At 49.1% G+C, this 12,657-nt stretch overlaps 1 protein-coding gene across 8 annotated transcripts in view; it reads right to left on the bottom strand.

Annotated features, from left to right (window-relative positions):
* Positions 1-673: 673 nt before the first annotated feature.
* LOC149372281 (uncharacterized) overlaps positions 674-12,657 on the bottom strand; it is a 131,883-nt gene continuing 119,899 nt past the window's right edge. For 7 of the 8 annotated variants that reach the window (XM_089566714.1, XM_089566713.1, XM_089566711.1 and 4 more), the window contains 4 exons: positions 10,008-10,148; positions 7,649-8,986; positions 6,277-6,509; positions 674-835 (listed from right to left, as the gene is read on the bottom strand). In XM_089566714.1, the coding sequence (XP_089422840.1) occupies positions 6,352-6,509; positions 7,649-8,986; positions 10,008-10,148 (1,637 nt within the window). In that variant the 3' untranslated portion in view covers positions 674-835; positions 6,277-6,351. Of the gene's footprint in view, positions 836-6,276; positions 6,510-7,648; positions 8,987-10,007; positions 10,149-12,657 lie in introns of those variants that run through there. The other variant, XM_089566716.1, reaches the window with a different exon arrangement.

Raw genomic sequence — 12,657 nt, 5'->3', positions numbered from 1 at the left:
CCTGTCATATCTGCCCGGGTTTTGCCAAAAACGGCAAAGGTTGGCGGCTGTGTTAGGCAGGGCCAATGGAGCCACATGCTGCACTCGTATGGCAACACAAGTTGCAAGGTACTTTGTTGAACTCACGTGCCTTGCAAAACATTTCTTTGAAAAAAAAAATGGTAAGCTTCTGTATAAAATAAACGCTGAGCCATGCACTGCTTGAACAAAGTGATCTGGTGTACAGTACGGCACTGCTATGACCTAACAATGCAGCTGCAGCCCCTTAGTGTGACAGGAGGGCTGCTGTTCAATTATCTTACAGGTGAAACTTCCGAGGAGTTGGACTATCTGGAAAGTGCTCCTAGTTTGTTGTGCGCATTCGCCCCTATGTACGACCAGTGTCACGAAAGTTGTTCATGCCAAGTGATAAAAGGCCATTCCCAACGAGGCGCATCGGCTCCCTTTGCTGTGGCCTGGTTTCACTGTATTGAGTGTGCGTAGCGTATAAGCAGGCTATTTACAGGCGTAAGTGCTTGTGCGAAAAAGTACTGCGTGTCGCTGGCAGAGTGAGCGCTAGACGTTTCTCAGAAGCCCCGTAGGCCCGCAAGCCACGCCATCGTATCTGCCTCTGTCCACACATGCTTCACGACTCGACGACTGAGCGCACAGCCTTGGTGGCGTCGTCCCGTCCGGCTGTCACACCAACTGATGTTCTTTGTTCAACTGCTCCCGTCAAAACACGCAACCTTAGTGAAGCTTGAGAACTTCCCGTAGGCATCTTCGAACAGCGCGGTGTCCTCTTGTTAAACCACAGCACTTGTCGCGTCTCTCTTGTGTCGGATCTGGAACGAAACTGCGAGCAAAGAAAAGGTTAGGCGGATAGATGGGCTGCACTTGATCTGTTCAGTAGGCGGTTACAGAAATGCTACATAACTTTCAATAAGGTACAGGCCACATAAAGAACCTGCTGAAAATCTGTGCCGAAAGTGAGTGGGAGGTGAGATTTCACTTTGGTATCGGCGAACCGCGGCGGAGCTTGCATCCAGAAATACGAGGAACTTGTCAGAACGAGGTACGCAGAACGCGGACGTAATTCCCAGAAAAGTTCACTGCTAATCCCGCGCCCGCATCGCACTTCACGGGAAGTAGACGAGTGCAGGCGCCTCTCGAAGAGATGCTGGAAAACGATTTTCAGTCTTCGGAATGCGATCGTGGTGGTCTACAATGTATCTGAACATAGTGTATTCCGCGGTCTTGACTGGTGGTGTGATAGCTTCCCTGCCAAGCCCGTATGAGGTTGCCGTACTGATTATTTTTGTTTACCCACGGAATCCGCCGCTGCACAGACTTCCGGTGCAGTACACGCATCCGCCTCGAGCCTGCATGCTAATCACGCTGCGCCGGAACGGGCGCTTTATCGTGAATGATTACGTTTAGCTAGAAATTTTGATTAAGCCCTTCACTAAAGCATTTAAGGACTCTGCTACAACGTAGTGCTGAAGTCGTTTGGCGAGCAGTAACTTTCAGTTGGTCGTATGACGCGAAGAATTTGCTTATATGAACGCGTTATCGCAATCTCTAGAGTGAATAGAATTTTAAATAAGTGAGATTGATTAATTCATAGCAAAGAGGAAAGATAAGGACTTTGAAAAGAGCAGCGTGCGTTGTCAATTTATGCACTGCTGTCAACTGCTACGTCTTTTTCGCATGCGTAATTATAACCCAATAACGCACGTAGTTTGATTTATTTATGAGCAACAGCAGTAACCCTGCCTCGTGACAGCTTTCGCGTTGCAGTTGACGACTACTTTAGGAGTTGCGCCCAACACTAATCTGCAGAACTTGGACCAAAAGTTCGAAGAAAAATTTCTGCCTCTTTGAATGACGGGCCATCCGAAAGACAGACACTCCGGACGTCGAAGCTTCATCCGCTATCCGCCGGATGCGATTGGCACAGCGGTCGTGGCGCAATGACTATAAACATAGCTCGACAACGTGTTGCAACGACGCGACACGCCTGACGACATCGCGCTTGTCGACCGTAGACGCATGGCTAGCGGACCCGCTGATGTAGCTGTACCAACCCGAGACACGCCATCACCGAAGAGTTGCGCGAAAAAGGGTCGCTTCGGGTTGGTTAATTTATTATTGCCTCCATCCCGTGGCTGCTAAATTACGCAGGATCCGAGCGGGGCAAGTGGCAACGTATAGGCACTGAATTCTCCACACGTGGCGACGTTCTTGCTCGATAGTTCCTAGTGGATAGCGAGAAGTTGCGTTTGCCATTGCGCGCGTGAACGGAATTCCGGCGCTGTCACGGAAGGTCACACGCGCACTCGTCGTTTAGTTTTGGGTGCTAAAACTCTGGGTTCGCGTGCGGTCGAGATAGTACTTATCTCCCTCACTCTCCTGCCGTGCGTGCGCGAAGGAGTTTCACCTGACGCTCGCTTCCGCTTGACTCATACCTCGTTCCATACGCTTATCTCTACAGCTACGTGTTACTTCTATGTTCGACGGTGCTGGATTTGTGTGTCTTGTTTTCACCCATTACGCGGCCAGCGCTTGAGAAAACAGCCAGACACATAATGCTACGCGTGTTATGTACCCAAAGATATTGCTTTTCTGTGTGTAGGCTTGAGTTCATAATGCCGGCTGAAAGTTTACTCCTTCCCTTCATGTGCTAAGCACAAAGTTTTGGTTTGGTATGGTTTATTGGGGTTTAACGTCCCAAAACGACTGAGGCTATGAGAGACGCCGTAGTGAAAGGCTCCGGAAATTTCGACCACCTGGGGATCTTTAACGTGCACTGACATCGCACAGCACACGGGCCTCTAGAATTTCGCCTTCAAGAAATTCAGCCGCCGCGGCCGGGTTCGAACCCGCGTCTTTCGGGTCAGCAGCCGAGTGCCGTAACCACTGAGCCACCGCGGCGGGTGCACAAAGTTTTGTTGGGCTATAATACGCGGCTATAAGGCTATCATCAAGCCCAGAAAACAGGATTAAATGCCTCGTTTTTTTTTAGTGGGAGGCTGAAAGTAGCGTTTTAAATGCCCAGCAATACGCTGGCGCCTATTCTTGGAGTCAGTTATCTAATCACCATAATTGCAAAAAAAAAAAAAAAAAAAAACGTAAAGGCAAGTAATGTGGTGTAAATCAGATGAAGGCGTGAAGGACAGTATAGTATCGACAGAGGGCCGTCAATCAGTCATGCGGGTGAACCGGCAGTGCCAGATTAGATTCGTGCCACTCGGCTAATGCATGCGTATAGCCGGCGAGGAAAGGGCACTGATATGGACTGCTTGAGCAGCGTACTAGTTCCTGACGGTTCCGAAGAGATTATCAGACCCTTGTCATGGACTCGCCTGGTCCTGAGGCACTTTCTAAATCGGAACAAAAATTACCGCTTTCTGTTTTAAAAAAAAGAGCGGCTTTCTCGGACATAATAATCGCATACCTGACTCCATGAATCGCATCGGCCCAACATGCTACTGCACGTATTCGAATGAAATTAGGCTAAGAGACGCAGCATATTGCATTGTTTGTACTGCGTTAGCAGTATAGTCTTCTTTCGGTGAAAAAAACGCTGTCTGTCCGTATCTGTATCTCTGTGTCTCTCCCTCTCTCGCTTATGCGCGTGCGTATGTGCAGGGGGGGGGGGGGGGGAGGCAATAGAAATTCATCTTCCACCTACGAGCCTCCACCCGCCGAAGCTCATGCACCACCACAACGAAGAAAGCGATTTGTCGCACATCGTATGGTCGTCCGTGAGTTTTTATTGAGTAGTTTCTTTTTATCCTAATGTCTGTGATTAGCTTGCTCTTCGGGAGGTAGACCAGCTCTTGCATAGCGCTAATGTAGTAACAAAGTGTGTGCTTCTGGAACAGGTTCGCGCGTATCCAACGCAGTTTGCGCATGCGTGACGCTTCCGTGTAAGTGTAACTATGCGCCCTCCTCTCGTCCTGGCGGAGTGCACCTCATCTCGAGTATGTGATTATAGTGCATGTGTTCACGCGTTGTTCGTCTACACGGGAGTAGCGGAGGCAAATCGTTTTGGAAATCTCAGCTACCTCTTAGATATCAGCACGTGCTTGACTTTACGTGATTAATTAGCCAGTAAAGAGGAGAGAAACAGACTAGGAAAACACTGACATTTGCCTGCGGGTGTTTGTCTACACTAATTACCCGACGTTTACATTTATGAAGCCATACAAGACTATGTGTAGTTGAAATGCAGTAACTTAGGTTTCCGGCACCTAACTGCGCACTTAAACATTCGCTAGTGTGTTCTGCACTAGCATAGATAGATTGACTGAACACATTGATCTAGCCTGCGTTCGCAAACCACTGAAGTGAGTCACACAATTGGGAGGTGTTTATATAAGTAGAGGAGCGGGCTCGAATTGGCGTGACCTATGCTAGTGCACATTGTAGGCATCTGCACTAGAGCAGGTCACCGCAATTCGAGTCCGCTCCGCTGCTCATATAAACGCCTTTCACCTGCGTGACTCACTTGACTGGTTTACTAGCGCTACCTATTTTAGGGTTTCCTGCGCTGCCATTTTCGTCCACGCAACCGCGCGGAGACAACTCGTCAGCTCGCCGTCGCTTTAGCGGCCGAGCTCAAAAGGAGCCATTTAAAGCGTGAGACATCCTTTGAAGTCGCCGCCGTCAATGCCTCGGACGACGCTTCCATCGCGGGCGGACCTTTATCAGAGTAGAGTACCTCCGTCCGACCTCTGCTACACCCAAGCCGCAAAGGCCAAGAGAGCCGTCTCGGGCCGAATAAAAGGCCGGGCAGCTGCAACACCGCGCGGCTTCGCGCGGTGTGACGCTCCGACGTCCTCCCGCGTCACGCCCCGCTGGCTGCGCGACGGAAAGGTTCACCGCCCAGACCTTGGCCAGAGATTCCGGAATAGTTGGCAGTGTACATTCTGAACAGTACAAACACGGCTATCGCTATGACGCGTCGTTGAAGGCGCGGCTGTGTGCTGGACGAGTCACCGAGTCGATCCGCTGCGGAAAGTCGAACCTGTACAGGTGCAGAAAGGCCGCATAGTCCTCTCCGCGCGGACTCTCGAAGCGCCTAAGTCAGGCCGATTAAGTGCAGCTCGAAGTCCCTGCAGATCGAGCTGCTGCACCAGGTATGCAGCGATCGTGCGGACCGGCTTCGATGGAAGCGACTAGTGGACATCAGAGCTCTGTGGCGACGTCGTCAGTCGACGACGTGCTCGCGTTTGTGGATCGTGCGACTGAGATCGTCAGGGCTGCGCTGGACAGGCCTACCAAGTCCAAAGGAAGAGTCAACTTGAAGCGGTACGTTCAGAGGCAACTGCACAAGTGTCACGACGTCGTCCGCTACAGAGCTGCTACCAGCAGGGATAAGAAGAAAAGGCAAACTTTGATCCCTCGAAGCGAGTCATCGGCAGCTTGCTCCTCGACGCCGACAACGCATCCTTGGGCAGCTTTTCAGCATACGTCATCTGTGGGCGGTGGTGGCTACTCCGTCGATCAGTGTGCACCCTCCGGAAAGTTGAACGCTAACCCTATCTCTATCGACTTTGAATTCACGCGGAACGTGAACTGCACCAACGCCATGCAACCTGACTCAGTACATCAGCCTGAGTCTCGCGATGGCTTGACAACGTGGGATGTATCTGGACTGGATCCGCATCACCAGACAAACGCACAGTGTGCCAGTTACAATGACAGTTTCCTTTACGAAAAATTGGCCTCCAGCTTCGCGCCCGTGTCTGAAGGCGCGAACGGTACGTCTGTGGACCCTGTGTTTCCGTCCGAGAACTGTGACCAGATCGTCCCTTTCATCGGAACCGAACTGCGACAGTCTAGGGGCTTTGAAACGCCGAGCGTGGAGTCGGACGTGGAACTGTCCGGAGGCGTCTCTTTTTCACCGTGTACACAGCAGCCGCGCGAGTGCACCTTTTCCTCTTTTTGTGAAACTGTAAGTGATCCAGTGTTTTCACCGAATGACTACAGTTCATGCGACAGTGGTTATTATGTAGCTTCTCAATTCACAAACCTATGCTAAACTGGTGAGAACCGCAGGCAACCGACATCTCCAATCTCAATGCGCCTACCTGTTTAGTAGTGTAATATCGTCCGTGTTTGATGCATTCAAAATATGCCTGTTGTGCGTGTGAATTACGCGCTCTACTCTGCAAGGAAATCGCATTAACGTGCTCTATGACTGCATGCGTTATTCTTCGTAGCTGAATCCTCACCTAGATTGTGCGATAATTTCTGACGCCCCCGGCAAGATTCAGAAAATGAACTTACCGCGTGATGGCTTGTTATCACCGCTGCTTGATGAAGATTAAACCAAGCTGCCTTGGAGGCCGTCTCAGAATGACGTCACTGCTGGCGGCTGTTTTCTTGGGCTTTCCGTGCGCTTACCCTCTGTTTCTTAAAAAATGGCTCGGCGAATGCCCAGAAGAAGACGTTCAGCAGACAGATGAGACCCATAACTTGAAAGAGAGTATCGTATGATAGCAGCAGGTCTCGGCAGTAACCTGCAGATAAGCCGAAGAGGAAGAGAGATCGTTAGGGGCGTGACACAAAGATTATAAAGCACACTTCAACTACCTGCTTAGCATGCTGTTTTTTTAGCTCTTTTTTTAGTGCTACCCTGTAATGTGGACGCTCTCATAATTGTTAAACCTCGAAATATCAAGCAAATATTGAATTAACTCGCTTGTTAGTCCTTGAGAACGTTTTATCTGATTAAAGTATGTCCTGAATTTGATGTAAGACCACGTGCCTACAAGTCTCGCACCAGGAACTTGAAGGTTAACTTGAGTACTCTGCTGGCGACGTTAGCTGACTGAACGATTCCCGAGTAGGAAATGCACTCTTGTTCGTAAAATTGTGAATACTTCTAATATTACTATGTCATGGCGCCCACCATATTATCGCTATCTGATAATGAGTCCTGCAATGCATTTTCGCACGTGCGTAATACATTTGACACCGAACACGGAATTTTACTCAATTTAGCTGACGTTTTTTGCAGAACAGTTTGTGAATTATGGAAGTAACAGTCAATGTAAAATTTATACAGCAATTCAAATGCCTATCAGCATGAAAGCATTCTACGCACTTCTCGATTTCGGTCCATGGTTCGAATGCTGGAAGACAGTGCCACAAGCACGAGCATCTAAGCATCGTTTTAATAAACGCATAGCAAGCGACTGTGTGTAATAGAGCTAATGAGGTAGAGCCTTTGCGAACAGATGCAACGTCATGATTATTAGTCCGCTGATTAGAAAAGTATGACATGGAGGAATTCCTGTTGACACACGATTTCCTCTGCACCTAACATTTGTCCCCCATTGATCTCAAGATCTCTATGTACTGCTCAAAACGAAATGGCTCAGTGTAACCCCGCGAAAGGTGCACTTTGAGCATCTTTGGAATTCGGTATGTCAACAGCCGATGCACGAAATGAGGCCAGAAATTCGCCGCTTCTAAAGCATAGTTAAGATCAATGAGGCGACCAATAAAAAATACTTTTTCGGCGAGACGAAGCTATCCTCGTGCTTGAAGCAACAAAAGGGCTTGGTTTGGATGGACCATTTAAGACAATGCCAAAAGCAAGAGTATAGAATGGCTGCCAGTCTGTTATCACTAGTCACTCGCTGTACTTGCTTACTTATGATGGGGACCATCAGCAACGCCAGCAGTCCCATTGCGATGCCGTATATGCCAAAAGCCCACGCGACGAGATGGAGGCCGATGTAGTCCTCGAAGAGGATGATGTAGAGCACCGAGAGAGATCCGAGGTTGGCACCCAGCAGAAGGGCCGCTACCAGCGCGGCCGAGTAGCCCACCAGGTACGGCGCAGCCAGCAGCAGCACGCCGCTTGAAGCCTGCACCCAGATCATGAGGAGTTTCTTGGAGCCCAGCTCGCTGTTCATGAGCACCGAAGTCGCCAGCCTGGCGATGAGGTCCGCCACGGAGAAGACGCTGAGCAGGGACACGGTGGAGCCAGCGCCCACTCCTTTGTCCAGGGCGAAGTCCAGGACTGTGCTGTTGTAGATGACATTGATGGTGTACAGGAGCACGAAGCTCAAACTGCAAATGTAAAACATGCCGTTTTTCAACAGCACCCAGGCCGGTTTGAAAAGCACGCGCAACCGCTCTTTGAGTGGTCCTTGAAGTTTGTTCTGCACCGGAACGATCACGATGCTTTCTGAGGAGACGGATCTTCTATGAATTGTCACTTCGCCAGTGTCTTTGGTCTCGACCACGTCATAGAGCGACGGATCCAAAACGGAGTAGCAGGAAAGGTATGTCTCGGAGCCTTCCGTGAGCAGTCTCCGCCGCTTGAACGAGGGAAGGCCCTCCAGCTCGCAGGGGTCGAAGTCGGACTGGCAGTCCTCGTAGATGGAGTCCTGCGACAGCGCACCGTCACCGGCAAGCTGATGCAGGCCGAAGCCGTCTCTAAGTGCGTCCGACGGCCTCTGATCCGCTTTCTCGGCAGGAATGTTGCTGCTGCTCGCGGATCTCAGCTTCTGGTACGAGTAGCTAGTCGCAGCGGCACCATTCGTGCCTCCGGCAGCGCGGTTGAGTCCTTCGGGCGCCGACCCGCGGTCCTGCTTGCTGCTAAGCCTAGAAGACACGCCAATCATCTGAGGGTTCGCGTCGATGGTCACACTGTGACGCTTCCGCACGACCCGCATCTCGACATTGCCGTTCTCGACTGCCGCGACTGAGGGAAGCAGGACGCGGCGACAGGCGGTGGCGCTTCGCGGCGCGGCCAGCTTCTGGAGCAGCGTCCCAATGCAGCCGTTGAGGGTGATGGCGCCCAGCAGAAGGCAGGCGCCGGGCGTAGCATACTCGTGTAGCAAGTGAAGTAGTAGCCATGGGAACACGATGCCAGCGAAGGTGACGCCCAGAGCAGACACGCCCAGGGCGAGGATGCGGTGCTTCTTGAAGCACTTCTTGATCAGCGTCTGGCTACGCCATTCGATGGGGCCCAGGCCGAGACCTGGACAGCAAGAATGGGCCAGCTAATGTTGTATGGCAGCTTTGAAGCGCAGTTTGGACAAGGAAGCAGGCCGGACACTTTATGGTGCTTATACAGGGTGTTTCACCTAAGACTTTACATAATTTTTAAAAATAGGCTTCTTGAGTTACAAGAGCGCTTTTTTCGGCATAGCATTGTCAGTGGTGTAGTTCATGAGAATACTGCTAAGGCGTGTTAACTACTAAGTTGGTTAATATTGAATAGTAAACTTCGTAACTATTACTGTTAGGCTGCTTAATTACTGAGGGGCATGTAGCCCACCGTAATTAATATCCATATTAGTTTTTAGAATTTGGAAACCGCGGTTACCCTAGGAGCTGTGACCCAACAAATTTTGGCTACATCGCGTCAAAATACATGCGCTGTCGAGAAGCTTGCAAGCAAACCAACCTCCCCAGTGCGCATAACTCGTGGAAATAGGCAAAATTTGTTTGGTCACAGCGCCGAGGACAAACTTGTTTTCTAAATTCTAAAAATTAATATGGATATCATTTACCGTGGGCTACATGCCTTTGAATAATTGAGGAGTCTAGCAGTAGTAGCTACAAAGTTGAATGTTCAATACTAGTTAGCCAACCTGCTAGTTAGCATATCTGAGGTGTATTCTGATGCGCTACACCGCTGGCAATGCTATCCGAAAAAGCGCTCTTTTAACCTATTTTTAAAATTTGTGCGAAGTCTTAAGTGGAACACCCTGTATATGCCTCATGTTTTCTGCCCGAAGTCAAAATTGTGACCCTGCTAACAGCTCTTAACTGCCTCTTAAGCTCTTGTAGCGGCTGGTTCAGTCCCTATATGAAAGGAGCTCATTACCTGTAAATCTATTAAATGTTCGTGGTAGTAGCAACCATGTACGCAATAAATGACCCCCCCCCCCCCCCCTCAAAAAAAAAAAAAACTTGTTTACCCGAATACCCTAATTCAGTAGTACATAAGATCGTTGGTGCTACAGTATGAGCTTCGTCGGCGAGTACACACTCACCGTAGAAGATGCCAGCCAGAGCCAGCCCAGACGTTGTGGGCAGGAAGTAGGGAATGCAGAGCGCCGCTCCGCACACCAGACAGCAGCACAGGTTGGAGATGATGACGGGCACTCGCTTGCTCAGAACTCCGCACAGCGCACCTGCACAACACAAAGGCAAGGTAAATCATCTGACCGCCTCATAAACTGGGGGCTACAGACGTTTAATATCCACTGTGACTAGAGAGACAGACTGTCCCTCTTGTAGGTAATAAAGCCAATCGACTAGCGTGTCAGTTGGTATCACAACATATATCACAAAACAGCGCGAAAGAACAGTGCTGCAGGAATCAGAGCAGTATTAAAACCAACAACCCACGCCTTAGTCACAATGTAAACATATTCATCTGAGGCCTCGAAGGATGACGTTCTTTCCCCTGACAGAGTGTTAGGTGGCGGGTTGTTCAAGGATCACACATGCAATAGACTGTTGCAACGCTAAACGCGCACCGTAAAATGTTCACTCTCGGGTAAACCACTCGGTTATTCGCGCTGGAATTTGACGCACAGATACCAAGTTTGGATGATGTACTTACCTGATTTGATCAGAATTAATTATAAATCACCCCCCCCCCCCCCCCTCAACAAACAGCGTTCGCATTTTACGCGTTTAGCGTTGCAACGGTCTGTATACGTGCGCTGCTGTAGTCGCAGCCATGATATGGCTGCTATAATCCCCAGCGGGGCTGAGCATATTGTTCACGATGTTACGGGATGAAATGGAGAGGCGGAGTGAAGATGGTGCTCTGAGGTAGGTAGAACAACCTGCAAGCCGCGGCGGGTACTGTACCAGCATAGCTGCGTTCTTTGTTTGCGCATGCGAAGCGTAGTTAGAATGTGGGCCTGTACGTTCAAGGAACACTGAAGGAACTCCATCCAATCATTGTTCTCAATACAGAATCCATTCTCTGCCTACGTTGATGTTTGTCCGGCAGCAAAAGACGCATTTATCGGCAAAAAAACTGGATTTAAAAATACTGCCGGCAGTCGATTCAACCACGTGACGACCTCACCGATGTGTTGCCACCGTTTTGAAGAGAATGTGACTTAGCATAGCCTCTGAGATCTCCGCTAGAATTCGTTGTCGACGCAAGCATCCTAGTTGCGAGGTCGGCCGGGGGCGGCGACACCTGCACTCTAAACACGAATACGCCTATATGGGAGTAAAAAGGGAGTAATGTTGTCTTATAGCGTACACCCTTTCATAAAAGCGAGTGCGCTAGAAGACATCTTAATCTCCTTTCACTCTGTTCGAGTTTAGACTGTGTATGCAGTTTCTTTCCCGTATTTTCTAGCTTATAAAAGCCTCGTTTTCGCTGAGCGTGGTGTCTTTGCGATTAGAACGCCGTACACTACCGGTACAGGCCAATTTCTTCCTAGCCTCAGTGTCACTTATAGCAGAAACTATGCAAACACATCGCGTGGTAATAAAATCCATTTTTTCTGAAGTCCTCTCCTCGATGAGACTTTGGGTGCACATTGGGGCAGAGGAGTGAGCGAGCAGCTGGTCACAGCCAATAAATGAAGCTACGTAAATCGTAACTTGACGGAAACAGCACTACTAGCGGTTTTTCGAGGTGATCTAAAACTTTTGCATTGACACTTTCTTCCTGAAGTTAATAATTAAAAAGTTAGCTAATTAAACTTAAATAGTTAATTAACTTTGAAGAGCGAAAAAATACTCAAGACTAGGCCACGCGACTATGAACAACCCTGAGTTGGTGTCACAGGACTAGGACACTTCGCCTTTTTTAAAAGTTTGGTTGCATTTAGCTGGGACACCCGGTATAATAAAATAAAGACCTGTCGTCCGGATGCTCAGGAGAGTTTCGCGTGAAATATTTCATGATGATATTCTCTGTATGGTGCAGGCGGTTACGAGCCAGCATTCATTTTCTGGAGAAAGCATGTTTTCGTAAATTTTCTTGGTATGCCAACAGTCACGTGATTTTTCGTTAGCCACAATGTGCATTCGAGCCAGCGGAAATCAAAGCTTCTTCTCATGGACTTCCTATGATCAGCAGGCTATGATGAGTTAAGTATATAGTTGCGGCCTTAAAACTTCCCTTTTCAAATACGATATAGGGCAAGTATTTTATTTATCATGTTTATTAACTTTTGCCAGATTAATAATTATATTTAGTGGACACTTTTTTTTTGTTTTCTCTGGTTGCGAGAAGCCAGAAATTTAGTCACAAGGTATCTTGCCTCAGCTTCTGTTGTAGATACTCGAATTGGCGGCAGTTAATTTTTCCTTTGCTGAGTCGGGAACACTAGCTGACAATTGACAATGGCTTGCTTCGCCAGGTCGCCGTCATTGTTTCTTTCTCGCTGACAATGCATTCATTGTTCACTGCTTTCGCGCAGGCTGTCCCGGCACTAATCCAAGCCGAACCTTTGTTTTTGAAGCATGGCGCCCTATTGTGCTCGATAAGCCAGGTCGGTGCTTGCTACACTGACGTAGTTCTTCGGTGTCCGCGTCTCACCGAACGATAGAAAGAGAAACTTAAGCGCAATTTGCTCAGAGATTAGAACAACACTTTAAATCGATTTCTGCGCGGTCGTTTCGAGACGACCCTGTTTTTTCATCTCTCTGCGGACGCCACTTCTA

This window comes from Amblyomma mixtum, chromosome 1, assembly GCF_055824585.1.
Source record: "Amblyomma mixtum isolate Tamu chromosome 1, ASM5582458v1, whole genome shotgun sequence".
NCBI classification, from domain to species: Eukaryota; Metazoa; Arthropoda; class Arachnida; order Ixodida; family Ixodidae; genus Amblyomma; species Amblyomma mixtum.
This window is presented reverse-complemented; position numbering and strand designations above follow the sequence as displayed.